An 18,614-nucleotide genomic window follows, 5' to 3' on the forward strand; every position below is an offset into this window, starting at 1 on the left:
CATTGTGGTGACATCAAGTGCTTAGTCCCACCCACTGGTCAAAATGGCCCATGGAAGTGCGGGGGGTGGGGTGGGGTGGGGGAGGTCAGGATCAGACTTTCAGGCTGGGACCAATTCCTCACGCCTGAATTACCTTCTCATGGGCCTTGCAGCTCAGCATCACTGTAGTCATTGTTGCTCTGGTTACATCCAGAGTAAACTATGATGCAGTCTCTACAGGGCTGCTCTCAAACACAGCTTGGAAACTTCCACTGGTGCTGAATGCAGCAACCTGTCTATGCTTGCAGGTGCTCCATTGTTGACCATTAAAAAAAGATGTTTCTTTAAATCTGCTGTTCATTGAATATTTTTGTAGGTCTAAAAGGGTGCAGAGGGCAAATTTGGAAATCTAAGGAACTGTTGTGGCCCCACAATATACCCAGTTGACCAAAGGAGCACTGATGCTGCTCAGAGCCCCACCCTGCAAACAACTGGGTGGGCAGCAAGGCGTGTGTGTCTAAGGGTGCTGTTAAGGATCCCCGATCTACACCAAGGATAGGCCACCCTTTTCTGTTGATGCCCACATTCCTTTAGGGGCACCTCTGCTGATGGTGGGTGAATCGAGAGTGAGAAAGATGTTCTGGATTAAAGGCTGCCCTCCTTCAATTTCCCCAGCGCTATCTACAGCGAAGTCACCTCCACCAGCTTTGATGCCTGGTTTCAAGGTTGTATTGATGAGCCGCCTGGAGGGGGCATTTAGCCCTGAAAGGCGGTGTAGAGAGTCCTGTACACAAACAAACGACGTCGAGGAGGGCCTGATCTACATTTGCTGTGATGATGGTCAAAACTTGATTTCCTTCAGACCGTGTGTATCCGATTCTGTTGCTGCTGCGTTTTGCTGCGCTTGGCGAGGCGGTCGCCGCGTGCCTCGAGCCGATCAGGTAAGGGAAAGTTATCTGCCGTTCAAATATAACTTCGCGACAAGCTGCCATCTGCTCGACCAGCCACCCTCGGCTCCCCCAAACCCCACCAGGCCAGGCGCACAGTAATCCGACTCCCCAGAGCGCGCCGGGCGGCTTCCCTCCGCCTCCCTCGTCGCTCGCTCTCCAGCAACTCCGGCGCGTCTCTGCCAGGCGCACAAACCCGGGAAGGAATGAGCGACAGGAGCGCATCCGGAGGCTGCTGGGGGTGAGTCGTCAGGGCGCTGCAGCAAGGCGCGGTGGGGTGGGGTGGAGGGCGCCCCAAGGGTTGCTTCACGCCAAATGGCAGGGGAGGCGAGTGTGGGATTAGGGGGGGGGTGGCGCAGGTGGGGAAGGCGAAAGAAGGGGGCGCGGGCCCGAAGGTGGCAGAGAGAGACACGCAGAGAGAGAAACGCAAAAAGTTTGGCTACTGTGCACCGCTCCAGACCTTGGAGTCCAATTCGCAAAAAAAAACACCCAAAAAACCCAAAACAAAAACCGCCCAACTTTTAATAGCAATGCCTTGGAGTTAGACCACGGTTGGACGTGGGCTGCAGTTGAGATGCATGAAGACAGCAGCTGCACACACGCGCGCGCACAAAAGGTGGTTTGGGGAGAGCTACTAAGAGGGAGAAGGGAAACAAGCCCCGCTTTGTTCCGGCGCGCCAAAAGAGCGAAGCAGGTTTGGGGCTTTCCGTTTGCCAAAAGACAAGAGAGAGGCGAGTTTGAGATTTTCCTGGAACTTTTCGGCGGGTGGGGTGGACAAACGGATTACGAGGAAGGGATGCGATCTGCAAGGGCTCCGCGAGTGGCAGAAAGCGTGAAGGGGCTGGGAGAGTTGTGGCTGCTGCTGTAGCAGCTGCTGCTTCGCGAGGAGGACGTCCAGCAGGCTGCCCGCTCGCCCCCTTGCCACTCGGAGGCCAGTGCCTGGGAGGCGGGGCGAAGCAGAGGCCGTCGCGAGAGTCCTCTGCCGCGCCGGCCCCTTCGGCAGCCTCGGCGGAGCGCGCTCCGTCGTTTCTCTCCTCCTCCCCTGCAATCCCACATGTCTCCCACCGGTGGCCTCCTGCGCCCGGATCGGCACCCTCCGCTCGCCGTTGTGAGTTTACATTCTGGGTCGCTTCTCCCACCTTCTTTGTAGGCTCCTTTGGGATGAGCTCTGGGTTGATCAATATTTGCGACGGTGTTCCGTTTGTTAGTTTGTTTGGTGCTTTTTCCTTTGTTTTGGCAGCATGTATATTCCCTCTCCGCCAAACGAGCCGGCGAAGTTTCGTGAGAAAGCCCCATTTGCAAGTCTCCCCTGTTTGCAATATATACAAGGTTTGCTGCGTGCGCGTACGCTCGCGCGCGCTTGGACCCATAACTGCCTAAGCCTGAAACGTTAAACCAAGGCGATCGGCGTCCCCGGAAAGGTCAAGGGCAGTCCCCGTCTTTTTCACCTATTTGGAAAGAATCCTAAAAATATACCGTTGCCAGCAGTTTGTGCTTACTCCGCGAGGTGGCGGCTGGGTCAGGGCAGAGAGGGCGGCCAAGGGACCCGCGACTGCAACCCTCAGGTTTGCGTTCCAGAGGACTCCAGGCGCGGGACCCGAAGGTAAAAAGTTGCGTCTTCCAAATTCTTCTCCCACCTCCAATTTCAAACCCTTTTGGACGCCAGCACGGGCTTGACCCTCGGCATTTGCTGAGGTTTCGAAACCCTGAACGTTTGGCACAAGTAAGGGAGGGGGGAAGGATTCCATTCTCGTGCTTGCAAAGATAATATTTGGCTTGTTCTCTTTCGTCCCTCCCCCTCCTACTGGGTTGCTAAGTGGCGCTCAGGGGGGAAAAGATGCAGGCAGGCACACACGCACTCCAGACTGCTGTGCTCTCAGAACTTGCAACCAGGCACAGTTGCTGCCAGGAATGTCTCTCTCTGTGTGTTCATAGTTAGAATTCTCCTCTTCGAGGAAGCATGAACCTGCAGAGGGTGTCATGTCTGTAAGATTGCAACTGGCAACTTGGAGTGGATCTGGCCTCCACAATGGGAATGGCTTGGAACAGAGGGCCATTAAGGTAGGGAAAGGGAAGGCCTTTCTTAGCCCTCTTCCTTCTGGCTAAACTTTAGGGAAAACTTTCTGGTGGAAAGAGCTATTGGACTGTGGAACTGACTTCCTCCGAAGGTAGTGGACTCTCATTCATTGGAGGTTTTGAACAGGGGTTGGGTGGCTGTGATTTCTGCATTGCACCAGTTGAACTAGATGACCCTTAGTTTCCTTCCAACCCTTCTATGGTTCCATGACTCCTAGTGCCACTGTTGGGTGCAGGTGTTAGAAACTCAGGTTCAGATCCCTGCTCAGTTGTAAAACTCTGGAGATGATGGAGAATTTGTTGATTTAATTAGTTGAAAGCTTAACTTTTTGTGGGACCTGCTTCTGTTGACTGTCCAGATCAAAAGTTAGTTTATTGTACTGGCCAACTTGTACAGTTAATTTGGCAGGTATCTGAAGTTGTCATGTCATAGCTGGCATGTGATGGATAGTGTAGCAGTAATTATATAACAAATATGATGTATGCTGTTTATAAGAAGGTATAAAAGCTGTGTAAAACCTGTGGTCATTACAGTACCTTTCACTTATGGGACTGTCTTTTACTGCAGTAATGTTAATAAAGAAGGGTATCATCTTGCTTAAATATAGGTTGTGTTTTTATTCAATAAATTCCCTACCTGGGGATGAACAGTAATGCTCATGAGTAAATGTCCCAGCAAGATAGAACCCTATACAAGTTTTGCAAAAGTATCTGTAGAGTTCATTGGTTTCCAGTATTTTGAGTATATGACGGCAGTATTAGGATTGCCAACTGTTTAAAAGGCAAAGGGCTCATTTAAAAGTTGTACAGCACACAGAAATTCATGAGGTGAAGCTTTCCCCATCACTTCATCTTTGTACCAGGAAAAGTTTCACCTGCTTGATTTCTGCCTTTCAAGAAGCTCTTAAATGACATGAGGAATTCTGCAAAAGTGAAAGTGATCAACCTTATAAGGTGTTTCCAACTGGTTTTTACATCATGCATCCCACTATATTCTTTTAGTTGGAACTGAGGCCTTTTAGGAAGTTTTGTTATTTCGTTCCAAATCAGCAAAAAGTTGCTTTTATAAAATCAAAGCTGAGTTAGTGGAATTCCAACAAAGTGTATAAAATGCATAATTCAGAAAAAGATGGTATATCAATCTCTGGAATAAATAAACTTTATTTTGTGAAAGCATAATGTAAAATACAGCGGTGGATAGCTTCTATTTTGATAATGTTGGTCTCTCATAGAACCATGCCAACAGCTGGGAAGAGAAACTCAAGTATGTAATGAGGACATGATTTTCTTACTTTGGCAGCAGATCATTGGCAGGGTTGAGTCTAGTAGGTCAGGCAGGGGAGGATGAAGGCAGGCAGTGAGAGCAGAGGCATGGAGGTTTAGGCTGAGGAAGCAGAAGAGCCTGTACAGCAGTAATCCTAATTGCTGCACCATCATACCCTAACTGCAAGTGGAAGTCCATAGGGCACAATAGACATCTGTAGGTGGCTTAATTAACTACGTAGCATCAAGCTGGAGTTTCAGGACCTTGGATAGCTCTAATCAGACAACTCGTTTTACCAAGGTCTGGAGCTCAAATGAAACCTGTATCAGCCTTTGGACACCCTATCCTTTCCATGCTCTGCACCATTCTTGAAGAGTAGAGTGCCTTAAAGTGGTAGTTCTCTGGTCTATAACCCTGTTGCCTATCAGTCATCACATGTCTTCTGCATTGCCTGGATTGTGGAGCAAGGACTGGGAAGTGTGAAGTCCCTGCTAGAAAGGGAATCTGTCTCCAGGGGTGCTGTCTTGCTATCTCTGGGGGGTTCCAGTTTAGGGAGCTCTAGCTGACTTGGCCCTGGGTTTGGTTCAAGACTTGTACGGCTTACGTTGCTGGGCTTCATGATGTAGCTGGTTCCACTTCTGTTTTACAGCTCAGGGTCAGGGCATTCTCAAGCAAAGTTCTGGCCTTATGAATTTATACTATACAGTGGGGGATATTGCTTCCAAACTGTTCAACACTTTGGCAGTGACAACCTTGGTTGGCTCCTTGAGATTGTACAGAGATTGTGAAGCCAGAGGCCCTGGGTTCATGTATTTAACTTGCCTATTTGACCAACTAATATATCTGATGCGTGGTGCAATCAAGAAAGTACTGCAGCTGTGCTGCACACAGACTCAAATAACAATTTTAAGGTGTCTTTGGATGTTACAGGGAAGAGAGCAGGGAAGGGGAAATGAAAACGACTCATTCTTCCAAAGGTATCCATCAAAAGTGGAGATTGTGCATCTTCTCCCATAGTGATGTGAGGGCATAGTTCAGATAAATGACTGGTTACCATACAATCTCCTGTTGGGAATATTGTATGGGACGATGGCCAAATCATATAAATGGGGGTGTATATCCCCCTTCTAAAGAGTCCAGGATTGCGGAGGAAAATGTATTTCCTATACTCTCTCCTTGCCCCCCCCACTCAAAAAAGGAGGGAGAAAGCAGTCTGAGCTGATTCCAGGATTGGGGGTGGGTCACCTTTACTAAACCCCCTTCACTTGAAAGCATAGAAAACAACAATTCTCTCATGCCACTTCTAATTTTTTTGGGTGCTCCATGCAGTTTGACAATGCTGTGCTGTTGGAGAAGTTTCAGGTGTTTACTAGAACCTGGACCTCACCACCTTCAAGAAACAGTTGTGGACCATGGTGCACATACTACTCCTAAATGCAGTTTGTGGGTAGCAAGTAGGATTCATTCATCACCTCTTACTCAGTGCTTGAGAATAGGATCAGATCTGAGAAATTCCAGATCTCCTCCCATGGTCATGGCTTCAGCCATGTACAGAATGTAAATGTGGGAAATAACAGTGAGAAATAGGGGAGGCATGTGGTAAATGGAAGTGGGAAGTGGGCACCCTTCCTTCACCCCACTCTTAGCTAGTTATTAATAAATGTTAGCCCCACCTAGTCTGGGGCCTTGTGGGAAAGGGTGGGTCAGAAATCTAGTAAATAGATAGTGTCACTATCACTATTCTTCTGCAGATGATTATGAGTATTTAGAGCCAACCTTGAAGTTACTGGGTCAGCTCCTGATATTGCTTTGTTTTCCTTTTTCAGTAAGTGCAGACGTCTGTGTAAGTGCGAAGCCATCATGGTGGCATTTAAAGGCATCTGGACTCAGCCTTTCTGGAAAGCTGTTTCTGCAGAATTTTTGGCCATGCTCATTTTTGTCCTCCTCAGCCTTGGCTCTACAATCAACTGGGGTGGAGCCGAAAACCCTCTGCCTGTCGACATGGTCCTCATTTCTCTCTGCTTTGGACTCAGCATTGCAACAATGGTGCAATGCATTGGACACATCAGTGGTGGCCATATTAACCCTGCTGTGACTGTTGCAATGGTCTGCACTCGGAAGATCAGCCTTGCCAAGTCAGTCTTCTATATTGCAGCCCAATGCCTGGGTGCCATCGCAGGGGCGGGAATTCTCTACCTTGTCACCCCCCAGCGTGTGGTGGGCGGCTTGGGAATTACCAAGGTAGGGTAGAGGACTTGGGAGTTCCCTATTCTTATGAAACATAATAAAACAGAACCTGAACCATACAGCACGTTTCCAATTTAAATTCAGGAAGATGCATATTTTTGCTCACTGTTGATTTCCCTACAGATTATAGGTGGGTAGATAATATGTATTACCTGTGGTCAAGTACTAGGTATGGTGGAACAGTTATCTATTGAGCATTAGAATGATGCAATGTGGAGTCTAATGTATCAGTTATTGTGACTGAGAGAACACGATGCATTAATTAAACTTTAATCAAAGACTACAACTGAATTTTATTTTATTTTTTGGCTGATGAAGCTTAAAACAGCTATTGCTTCAGCCAGTTTGCAAAGCAAACCATCATTCTTGCCAATATAGTTTCAACTTTGAATTATATTTACACTGGCACAAATGCTCATTCGCATTAAAATGTATCACTTCTGCTTTATCTTGCTTCCGCCAGGCTCTTTATATTAACCTTATGCATGGAAACATTCACACTTGAGTATAGATTTCTCAGAAGACCAGCATGGATATAAACTGAAAGACTAATACCATGTAAATGTGCTTTAATGTCCTTATTTATATGAACAAAGGAGAAATATGTGGCCAAGGTTAAACAATCTGCAAGAAGATGTTTTGAGAGTGTGCCTTCACATTTGGAATGGCTTCTCGTGTGATTCACACTGCTATCTTTTAATAAAAAGGGTGATCTCTTGATAGTCATCCTGTGGTGGAGACTGAAATGGAACCCATTTCCATGAAAGAGTTTAGCATATGCTTGGCAAACTGTTTTTCAAAAATCTTGATAGGCAGGCTGCCAAGGGCTTCATGAATCCATTCATAAGAACAGATTCCATGTAGCTCTCCATAATTAAGTGAATGCTAAAAATCTATTTCATGAGAGCAGGGTTGGTGGGGAGGCAGCTTGTGTAAGCTTTTAGTGAAGAGTAGGTGGTATTTATTCTTTAACTCAAAATAACAGTGCAATTTTATGTAAATGCCTTTGATTTATCCTACTGACAGCCTTTTCTTTACACCCAGCAATTGTTCTCTAATAGATATTTTCTTTTTTAAACTTTTAGAAATGATTTAATACCAGGTACATAGCAGCCAGGTGTGAAATGCAATTTTAAGATGAAAACATGGGAGTGTCAAAATCTATGTCATTATTATAGTGACTGATAACGCCATATATTTAAGATGACACACTTCTTTATAATAGACTGTGCCTTAAATTCTAGTTTCATTCTTCACTAATAAAGAATCCCATCAGTTAGCCTCACTGAAGGAAATTAAAATGCACTTGGGCTGCATGCTGCCTACTTTTAATTGAAACTGAAATTAATTGAGTTAGAGCTAATTAATGGATTTATAATAGAACACTAAACTACAGTCCTCCTAAGGAAAAAAGAAGCCTTTCATTTTTTAAGTATATCATGTGAACATCTAATGGAAAAACCAGCGCTCTTTCCTTATATGCTCTATATGCATATAGCAGACTGCATCTTGTGCTAGGCCAAATCTTGTATGTTTCTACCATATATGACAGTGACTAAACACCCAATTCTGTGGCTTGCTGCAGCAGCGCAGAATTGCTTCTGTCAGAACGTGAAGAGCTATGTCACTTTGACATTTGAAAAATGGACACCACATTAGTACCACAGCTACACGATGTTGCTATCAGAGCTGCAAAAAAGCCAGACTCACAGGGAGCTAAAATAGTGTCACTCATGCCAGAGCACAACTTTGGTCAACCCAGAGATCACCCAGCCTGTCCTGTATCCAGTCCTGAATCAATTCAGGGATGGGACTGTGTTTAATGAAGTTGTTTTTAAAAACCCCAAAAACTCTTATTAAACTTACAGCCAGGAGCACAGAGGAAGAGGCACTGTGTTGCCTTCCCCTCACACACACTGAGAACAAGAGAGTTAAAGTCCCAAGACACAGGATCTACCCACACTGGAAGAATGGCAGATGAAGGTGATGGACTATATGAGCTTGGCAGAGATGACGAGCAGAATCCGAGACCAGGGAAGAGAAGCGGCGGAAGAAGAATGGAAAAAGTTCAAGGACTATTTAAAGAAATATTATAAAATTGGAGACAGTTAGAATGATGTTGGATTAAAACAAATGGTTACTATCAGTAATGGTTATGACAAAGAGAATAAGGGTGATTAGCATAAATTTATAATAAAATAAGGCAAGATTTCGCTGAATAATTGTAAGAATTTGGAATACAGAAACGGGAAGTAAGAGGAGGTCGAGGAAGTAAGGTTTAGAAATTGGGTTATGAAATGGTACTTGTTTTATGTTTTATTATTGTTGAATGTTTGTTCATGTATGTTTTGTTTCTGTTATATAAAAAATTGTTCAATAAAAATATTATTAAAAAAAAAAAAGAGAGAGTTAAAGTCCCCCCTCCCCATATTTCTCCCTGCCAGGCCTTGCAGCCTATTCTCAAGGCCCCATTGCTATAGCAACCTCCCAGACCTTCCCTCTGCTACAATGGCGCCCTGCTTGCTTCTCCCATCACTGCTGGTCTCTGCAGCAGTGGTAGTAGACCTGGGCAGTCACTGTGGCAACAGGGCCTGGTGGTGATGGGATTCTGCAGGGCACTCCTTCACAAGAACCTTCCCTGACAGGAAGAAGCTTGTAAAGGAACTCTGCCATCCTGCAGTACTGAATCCTCTGCTCAGGACAGAGGATTGTGGAGGACTATGTGGGGTGCTGCTTTGCAAGCCCTTTCCCAACTCAACCTAGGCCCAAATCCCCCCAAATCAGCCTGATTAGTCTCAGGATTCAACCAAATTTGGTCCAGAGCCCTGTCCAGCACCACCACATGGTCTACCCTTTAAGGAAGGACCAGAACCATCAATAAGCAGTGCTTCCCAGCACTATCCTAGTCAGTGGCACAAAGCTGTTGTTTCAAAGGTTTTAAATTAATACAATATCATCATCATCAACAACAACATTATTTATTCAATTTCTTACCTGTTGTTCACCAGTGCAGCTTACAGCAATATAAAAATACAACAGTAAAATTAGTTAAAACAATCTTCTCCCTCCTTTTCCTTTTCTTCACTACAGACACATCCGATTTGAAACGGCTTTAATTAGTAGAGAGGAAATTATATTTTCCTGATGTAAGAAAAGTAGTTTACACTTTTTCTGTGCTTCCTGAAACTCCAGTGTGTTTCCTTTATTTCTAGGTACATGATGACCTTTCTGCTGGCCATGGACTAGTGGTGGAGCTGATAATTACGTTCCAGCTGGTCCTTACTATTTTTGCCAGCTGTGATTCTAAGCGAAGTGATGTCACAGGTTCAGTGGCACTGGCAATTGGACTTTCAGTTGCAATCGGACACCTGTTTGCTGTAAGTTGCCGGCCTCTTCCATGAGCTGTGCTAGGTAGCTAACGGTAAAGTGCATGTCATTACAATGCTTTATGAATCTTACTCCAAAACCCACTGTTGGCTCAAGTAAATTTGATGTAATGCCTGTATATCCCCAAGTACCTTTCGACTAACTTGCTCCAAAACATTGACTCCCTGCTTTGAAATGATATTATTGTATATGTGAAATAGGAATAATCCTCGTTTGTCTCACAGGAGACACCGATAAGGTGTGATAGAAATATTCCTGAAGCAAACATATAAAGTCAGCGTACCTAGGCATCTTGTTGGGACCCTTTCAGATTGGTGCTTTATTGTGGATGCATTCTGTGACATGTTTGTAACATTATAATAGTGGTGGATTTATTCTGCTTTAGTCTGTTCTGCTTTAATCTGTTCTGCAATGCTTCCCCAATGTTACCACATTATTGCCTTCCGGGGGCCTATAGAGCTACAAAACCAGGACAAAAATAAACCAGAATGTTTTTGGTATAAGAAGTGACAGGATTTCAGCATGAAATTAAGGAATATGCGTGGCTTGGAAATGAAGCTCAGTGCAATAGCACAGTTGGGTTATCAAGCAGGGGTTGTCAACCTGGTCCCTACCGCCCACTAGTGGGCATTTCAGGTTTCTAGGTGGGCGGTAGGGGGTTCAACAGCAAAAGCTGAATCCTTCTCCCATTGAGCACTGGTGGGTGGTAAGGAAATTTTACCATCAAGAAAGATGCATTAGTGGGTGGTAGGTATAAAAAAGTTGACTACCCCTGGGTTAGAGTGTGGTGCTGATAACGCCAGGGTTGCAGGTTTGATCCCCATATGGGACAGCTGCATATTCCTGCATCACAAGTGGTTGGACTACATAGTCATAGATAGTCCTTTCCAAATCTACAATGCTATGATTCTATGACCACCCCAAAACCTTTTCAGGAACAAAAAGTATGGAAAACAAGGTCATTTGTGACCAACTCAATAACATCAAGAGCACAAATGACCATGAATGTGCAATTAAAAGGGCATTTGGAGGGACCCTAGGTTGCTTATAGAATTTTTTAATTTCTTGATAACAAATGACAAACACATTTAGTAAATAATTAAATAGTAAATAATCAAATAACAGTGTGTACATATAGGTGTTTGGTAGGCATAATTGTGTGACACCCACACTGTGCACATTTGTTCTACATTTTGAAAAGTGTTATATAAATCTAGGCCCACCGGCACATTTTGTTTTTTGAGTGAGTGCCATGCATAGTCCTCCAGTCACTTCTACCCACCCCAGATTACCCTCCCCCACTATGCTGAGAGAAAGAGGGCAAGGATGCACACACATACTTCTCTTTTCCAAGAGATCTGGGTAAAAGTTAGATCCGGCAAAATTAATCTGAGCTTTGAAAAGCACATAGAGATGAAGAAGAAAGTTGGAAAGAGTGTCCATATTCCATGAAGTATGAATAGTCCAGAGGGATGCTCACAGTCCTGGAAAGCATCTCCTAACAGTTCTGTATCCTGGTTCCCATTGCTGTCTCTGGCTCATCGCTTCTGGACTGGCATGAATCTTGAGGATAGACATCAGCAACTGGAGGTCCATGGGCTAGAACTGGCCCACTGAGAAATGTTTCCTATCCCCATTAGCTGCCAACCAGGTGGGGGAAAGAATGCAGAGAAAGTGGCAATAGTGACTTGGGCAATAGATCTAGAGCAATGCCAGTCATAAGCTGGTTCCATCACAAGATCATTAAAACATGTGGATGTCTGATGGTTGTATAATAATGATTAACAGTCTTCCTTTTAAATATCTTACAGATTAACTACACAGGCGCCAGCATGAACCCTGCTAGGTCATTTGGACCTGCAGTTATCATGGGGAAATGGGAAAACCACTGGGTAAGTGAATATTCTCAATCACTCATGCATGATTTAGCAATGGCCACCAACCTGCTGGTTTAGGATTAGACAAATTTGTGGAGGACAAGGCTCATCTATGGCTTCCTCCACCATCAATAGCAGTATTATTACCATCATGTATTTTATTTATTTCAAAAAAATTATATACTACTTGATTGTAAAAAACAACAACAACCCACATGTTCCAAAATGAGTCAAAGTGAGACATTACCTATATTAAGTTTGATTCTATATTGAAACAGAATCAATGCAATCTATAAGAACTTGTACTTAAACAGGATGCTCCTACAAATGTCAGTTGTCTCCTGTAACTAACTGATCTAATTAGATAGATTTCAGAAGGTTCTGCTGGAATGCCATCATAGAACCTTAGCTGTGTCTTCATGAGTGTATGTTTCTAGGCTTGCTTTCAATTGCTCACCAGATTTCCTTTCTTAGTGTTAGGAAACTGCTGAGATATGCTGGCAACATAAGTGCCAGTTGAAATAAATTAAAAAATTGTCCAGTAGCACCTTAGAGACCAACTAAGTTTATTCTGGGTATAAGCTTTCATGTGCATGCTTATACCCAGAACAAATTTAGTTGGTCTCTAAGGTGCCACTGGACAATATTTTAATCTATTTCAACTGCGTCAGACCAACACAGCTACCTACCTGAATCTAAGTACCAGTTGTTTGACTTCAGGTGTTTGTATTGTTGTGAGTTTGGGGGGTGGGTAGGCTGTATGCCTGAGTCACTTCCAACAAGGATCCACTTTCTTGAATAGCCAGACAAGTTTATTGGTAATCACCCACTAAGTATGGGTTGTTAAGATAACAAAGGAAGTGGCTCCATAGCAGAGAGTAGATGGATGGGCCTCACTACCTCAACTGTTAGTTAGTTAGAAAGACAAAGGCCTGAGTTGAGGCATGTGAGCTAGAAGCTTGAAGCGGGAGGAAGCTGGCTGGGAAGCCTGAGAGACAGAGCCATGCCTGATTTCTGCTGTAATCCAAGGCTGTGATTATTGGGAGAAAAAAGACCCAGTTGGGTGTTAATGCTGTGAACCCCTCCATCATAGGCTAAGGTTGTATATATGGGTAAATAAACTGTATATCCTAAAGACACCACAGTCTCTGCTGTTCCTCATTCCAAGGAAACCAAACCCTGGGTAAGTGCCTGGAACTGCTGGAATCTCACACCACTCAGCAGTTGGGGTGGCGTGCAACAGTGTGTTGTATTGATTTAGTTTCATCCAAAGCTATTTTATGCTGATTGATTCATGAACAAAGGCATTGCTGATACAAATGACAAAGCATCATCCAATCAGAATTCAAGAGAATACTAGCTATTCTTCAGTCAGCCTAATTAAGGTTCTTGGGTGTGAGTTTATCTTTCTGTGTCTGTATGTGCTCCTATGCCTATAAAAGACGCAGCATTCCAGGTATTTATAAACCATCTGTTCATGTGGCTTGGCTGAACACATGTGTTCACATACTGTGCCAGCAAAGCCTCTGATGTGCCATTTACACATCCAAGCCCTGCTAAACTGGGTAGGTTGTTAAGATTTCCTGCAGCACCAAATACGGGAAGCACCAACTATGCTAACCTCGGTAACATCCAACTTCCTTATTGGACTCTTGACATTTCTTTGAAACGTTACTCCCAATCCGTGTTTAATGTATGTCTCTTTCTCCCTGTTTTGTACAGATATATTGGGTGGGACCAATTATAGGAGCAGTTCTTGCCGGCGCCCTTTATGAATATGTCTACTGTCCTGATGCTGAATTCAAACAGCGGCTCAAAGAAGCATTTACTAAAACAAGCCAGCAGTCCAAAGGAAAATACATAGAAGTTGAAGATACCAGGAGCCAGGTGGAGACGGATGATTTGCTTCTGAAGCCTGGAATGGTCCACGTCATTGACCTTGAGAGGGGTGATGATAAGAAGGGTAGAGACCCAACCAATGAGGTGCTATCATCTGTATGACTAGCAAGGAGCACTGAAAGCAGGGAACAGTCTACTAGCAGGCCCACAGATAGCCTTCCACCCATAAAAGAGACAGATTTGTTGTAAATTAGCCACCTGCGATATCATAAAATTGTAGGAAAATGGCAGCAGTGAATTAGCTGTTTAATCAGACCAGACTCCCATTCTGTTGACATGGTAGCAGCTAACTATGTTGAGGGATCCTCATAGATTATTCCAAATTCATAAATGTCCTTTTGGCGGTAGCCATAAGGGAATCCTTTAATTCCCTCTCTGCTTTCTGAGTGAATTTTGAAAGAGGCATTGGTTTTAACGCAAGCAGTTATGAGCAGGAAATAGCAATCTTTGTCAATCAGATTGACAGATGAAACTTATCAAAAGATGCCTATAGACACAGAAAGAAGTGTCTATCAGATTGTTCTTCTGACACTTAATTGGCTGTTGTCAATCCTGATTAGAATTTTAATGACAAAATCTATGGCAGGTTCAGTGAAAGCAGAGCCAACATGCAAGATACAACAAATGCTTGCAAAAGCCTCGTTCCTCCCTTTCTTCTAGTCCTCCTGTTATTTTTAATCCTTCCATGCTACATTTGGGAGAAGACATTTAAACAAAACAAAACAAAAAAGCAAGAATTGCCATTTGCCATTTTATACATATTCATACATTTTATACTTCCACAAAAAAGGAAGTCCTCTCCTTTTGACTCATAATCTTTAAATGTCCCCCACATTGAGTTGTCCTTCCACAAAAATGTTCTCATGACATACTATTGCTGGAACTGTTGAAGACATACAATGAACAAAATAAGTCCGTATTAATCGCCATCTTGTAATGTGCGCATTCCAGCCAAAGATAAGCCCTGTGAATTCCAGATACTTTTACCAGGAGGCATTTATACACAGCTTAACTTTCCCAGTAACATCAGTGGGACTTAACAGTGGTTAACTTTGGGTGGATCATGTCAAATAAAAATACGCAGTTATCAAAAAGAAGTTGAAGGCTGTTCTGTTTTCAGTGCACTTATTCAAACAAATAAAATGTTACTGTGCCAATTTTATATAACTGAAATGTTAAAATTGTGTAACTATTTTGCTCACAATGTGATTTTTTTTTTAAAAAAAAGCATAACAAGCAGGCTTTTCATAATTATTTAAAATACTGCTGGGAAATGCTTTGGTGACTGATGCTTTGCTTTGAATACTCTGTCGCTAAAAATATTTGTTTTAGAGCTGCCTCAAACACAATGCATTTCCTATATAAAAAGCTCTACATCCAGGCAAACTGCATGTAGATTTCCATGTGTGACAGTCGCAGACATGTCTGTTCCACTGCTTGCACTCAGTGTACATAGGCCAGAAAGCCATTGTCAACAGAGATGTGTGCAATTGTTGCATGATCTCCATGCAGTTATAATATCAATGAAACAGTTAAATAGCAACTGTGAATTTTCAATGCATCAAGAAGCCAGAGCATGGAATAGTTTGCAATTTTGTGTGATGTTGTGCTGCTGAATGGTGAGTTTGCCTTTTATAAACTTCAAATGCTTTTGGTCAAAAAGGAGTAACGTTTACACTTTCTCTGAATGTAGCCAGAACTGAAATTTGCTATAGCTGAGGTTCTTTGTATGGAACTCATCCATTCCTATTAAGGTTTTTGGTGGTGAAATGTGGCAAATGTACAGAACCACCCTGAGAACACCTGGTCTTGTAGAAAAAGGACACTATACTAGTGGTGAATATTTCTAAGTAGGGAGAAGTACATAGATAATCTTATGCACAAGAAACACGACGTGATAAAAGAAATATACACTTCTTCCTCCATAGAAGAAGTAACGCCCATCTAACAAAATTGCCCAGTGTGAAGCAGCACCAAATGCACTGCACAAAAAAGGAAAGAACTGAGAGTATAGCAAAGCCAAAACAAAGAAATCCAACCAGGGCTGTGATCCTAAGCAAAGCAAGTTACTTCCTAAGGAGTAAGCCTTGTTGGGTTTAGTGGAACTTCTGAGTAAAAAGACATCATATTGTGCAGTAAAATTCACCAGGTCTGCCAAAGGGAGACCATATGAAGAAAGATACTAATGCCCTGATGAGTGCTGCTGCACTCAGATCCCTCTTGATGGCTTCCCATAGGCATCTAAACAGTCTGGTGAGAGCAGGATGCTGGACCACATGGGTCATTGGCCTGATCCAGCAGACTCTTCTTTTGTTCTTAGAAAATAAACTACTGTGTATTTTGTAAGCATTGCAAGCCATTTGATGGTCATAAGGTAGCGTACAATTACCGTATTTTTTGCTCTATAAGACTCACTTTTCCCCTCCTAAAAAGTAAGGGGAAATGTGTGTGCGTCTTATGGAGCGAATGCAGGCTGCGCAGCTATCCCAGAAGCCAGAACAGCAAGAGGGATTGCTGCTTTCACTGTGCAGCGATCCCTCTTGCTGTTCTGGCTTCTAAGATTCAGAATATTTTTTTTCTTGTTTTCCTCCTCCAAAAACTAGGTGCGTCTTGTGGCCTGGTGCATCTTATAGAGTGAAAAATATGGTAAGTTGATACGTGAATAGATGAGGCAATGAATCATTACCCCAATCAAGATGTCCATGTGTGTCCCAATGCACACCTAGAGCTGTTCCATTCATCTGTGGTGCAGCACCTCAGCAAACAGAAAGAGATGTGCACGGAACTCTCAATGAAAATGTCTAGGCAAGTTCTGTGGACAACATCAGAGCACATTACTCAAGAGCAAATTACTGGTTCAAGATCAAGTGTCTTGTGATTTCGACGTAGAACATTTTTCCTTATCTTGTTCAAGAGAGAGATCAAAACAATACCTTTTTAGTCACCATTTCCAGGTGGAATCTCTGTAATTTCAAAGTTTACAATAACTCTCTTGCCAATGCTCAATATGCGAACCCTCGGTGTCTTTCACAACCTTAAAAGTCAGAAAGATTCCTCAGCCAATGTAATATAGAATCCTGGAAGTAGATACAGAATTTTCATTTCACTAGTGATGTGAACTTCACAAGTGTCCTTGGTTGTATTTCTCAACATGTTTTGCACTGGTGTAACAGTTACTCTTTGGTTATACACTGAAGCTCCACTTCATAAATATATGGCTGTACTTTCCCTCCTAAGCCTTTTTGCTTTAAATTTGTATTTTGGTAATGTTTCATCAATGCATGTTTATAATTTACATTTTGTTAACTCACTGACTGTGATACACTTAGAGGTTATTTCAGTGGCTTATTAAGATGTCTTACAAACTGATGTAACATGTGAGTCTTATATTTGAGATAGTGTTGTTGCCATGTTGTTCATAGCAAGCACTAGATGCAAAGCAAATCATTTAGAGACTGCTACAGCTTCACATACCCTCATCAACAGAAAGACCTGATAGTTTATCCCACTTTGTGTACCATACCAGGCCAGCATGAAGTCACAGAAATTATTCTGAAAGAGATGCTTTATACTCACAGCTGCCTTTCTCCTAGCTTTTCTGCCTTAAAATAAAAAATCCTCTAAATAATTTGAAATTTGGATTTCAAATTGAAAGTACCCTAAGGACTTTGTTGTGGTGGGGGGGGGAGAATAGATTGTGTATAGTTGTACACACACTTTCTAGTGTGGTACTGGCAGAAATGGCAGCATGAACATCACCTTTGTAATGTTCTTGTTTTTATTTTTTGCCATTCATATGCAGCAATTCCCTACAAAGTTAATTGCCATAATCATTTGCATATGTTTCAGTTGAAATGTTTGGTACAAAAGGCAGCAATTTTACTTGGAATGTTATCTGTTTGGAGTAAGCATGCCAATTTCCTTTGCTAGTTTTGGGAGCATGTGGATTAAGTGGGGTAAGCATTGTCTTCTGCTTCTCACTCGTGTCCCTCCGCAATTGAAGAGTCAAAAGAATCTTCATTGTGAATGTGGAAAGCTGTAATAAATAAAATGAGATGTCACAAAATATTTCATTCTGAAATCTCAGGTGCATATCCAGAATCCAATTTATAAAAGCCTATTAAGAGCTGCACAAAGGATAATCTATCACTTGTAGGACCAATGATAAGGGCTAAACTAGTAAACATACTAAACATATGGCCATTAAAAAAAATTATTACAAGTTCATTCAACCTTATCAGAACTGATGTGATAATAGTATTATAAATCAAAATGTGTAACATTTGGAATAATCTACTTAAGATGTCCTACTGTCAACAATAGAGTTTTATCTTGTTCCTCTTCTCTTCTGCTGTATTCTTTATGGTTATGTCTTGTAAATAAACTATTGTCTGTTTTGATTCATCCCTGCATTTTCTTCTTGAAATGCATTTAAAATGTTATAAAGACATCAGATATGAACACTGACAATTAGGTGTCATGATGAATAAATGTCATTTTGATAAGGAATGAATAGTTGCAGGTTGTGGGTTGGAATAATATTCCAAAGAGGTTCGTGATGGAAACTTTAGGCTCTTTAAGGCAGGGATGGGTGAACCTCAGGACTAGGGATTGTTGCCTTCAGTGCCTCTCTAGCCCTCAAAACTCTTTGCTCACAGTTTCACACTCTGAGTGTGCCTGGCTGGAATGTGCCCTTGGACTCTGATAATGCCCCTTGATTGTCTAGAGAGGATACATAGGGTTGTGTGGGTATGTGTAGAAACTGACCTGCTGTACAAAGGTAAAATTTACATTTTCCAATGAGTGAAGTCAGACCTCTGATTGCCAAGTGAGTTGTTTGGACACTAGGGGAGGGATAGTCACTCTGGAGAGGGTAGTTTGTCCGCCATTGGTCCCCACCATGCCCTCAGCTCTACCTGTGGCTCCTAGAAGCAGTCA

General features: G+C 42.8%; 1 protein-coding gene across 1 annotated transcript; it reads left to right on the forward strand.

The window, feature by feature from the left end:
- The first annotated feature begins 1,043 nt into the window (after positions 1-1,043).
- On the forward strand, positions 1,044-18,080 carry AQP4 (aquaporin 4). Its single transcript, XM_053396331.1, has 6 exons — positions 1,044-1,167; positions 6,093-6,507; positions 9,726-9,890; positions 11,712-11,792; positions 13,500-16,066; positions 16,328-18,080. Exons 1-5 carry the CDS (start codon positions 1,133-1,135, stop codon positions 13,776-13,778), a joined length of 975 nt encoding a protein of 324 aa, XP_053252306.1. The 5' UTR covers positions 1,044-1,132; the 3' UTR covers positions 13,779-16,066; positions 16,328-18,080.
- Positions 18,081-18,614: the final 534 nt, after the last annotated feature.

This window comes from Podarcis raffonei, chromosome 7, assembly GCF_027172205.1.
Source record: "Podarcis raffonei isolate rPodRaf1 chromosome 7, rPodRaf1.pri, whole genome shotgun sequence".
NCBI lineage: Eukaryota > Metazoa > Chordata > Lepidosauria > Squamata > Lacertidae > Podarcis > Podarcis raffonei.

What these genes read in the sequence shown, in the direction of transcription:
- AQP4 (XM_053396331.1), top strand. Translation starts at nt 1,133, where the DNA reads ATGAGCGACAGGAGCGCATCCGGAGGCTGCTGGGG. An exon ending in GCATCCGGAGGCTGCTGGGG is followed by an intron (nt 1,168 to 6,092) that starts GTGAGTCGTCAG and finishes TTCCTTTTTCAG; the next exon opens with TAAGTGCAGACGTCTGTGTA. An exon ending in GCGGCTTGGGAATTACCAAG is followed by an intron (nt 6,508 to 9,725) that starts GTAGGGTAGAGG and finishes CTTTATTTCTAG; the next exon opens with GTACATGATGACCTTTCTGC.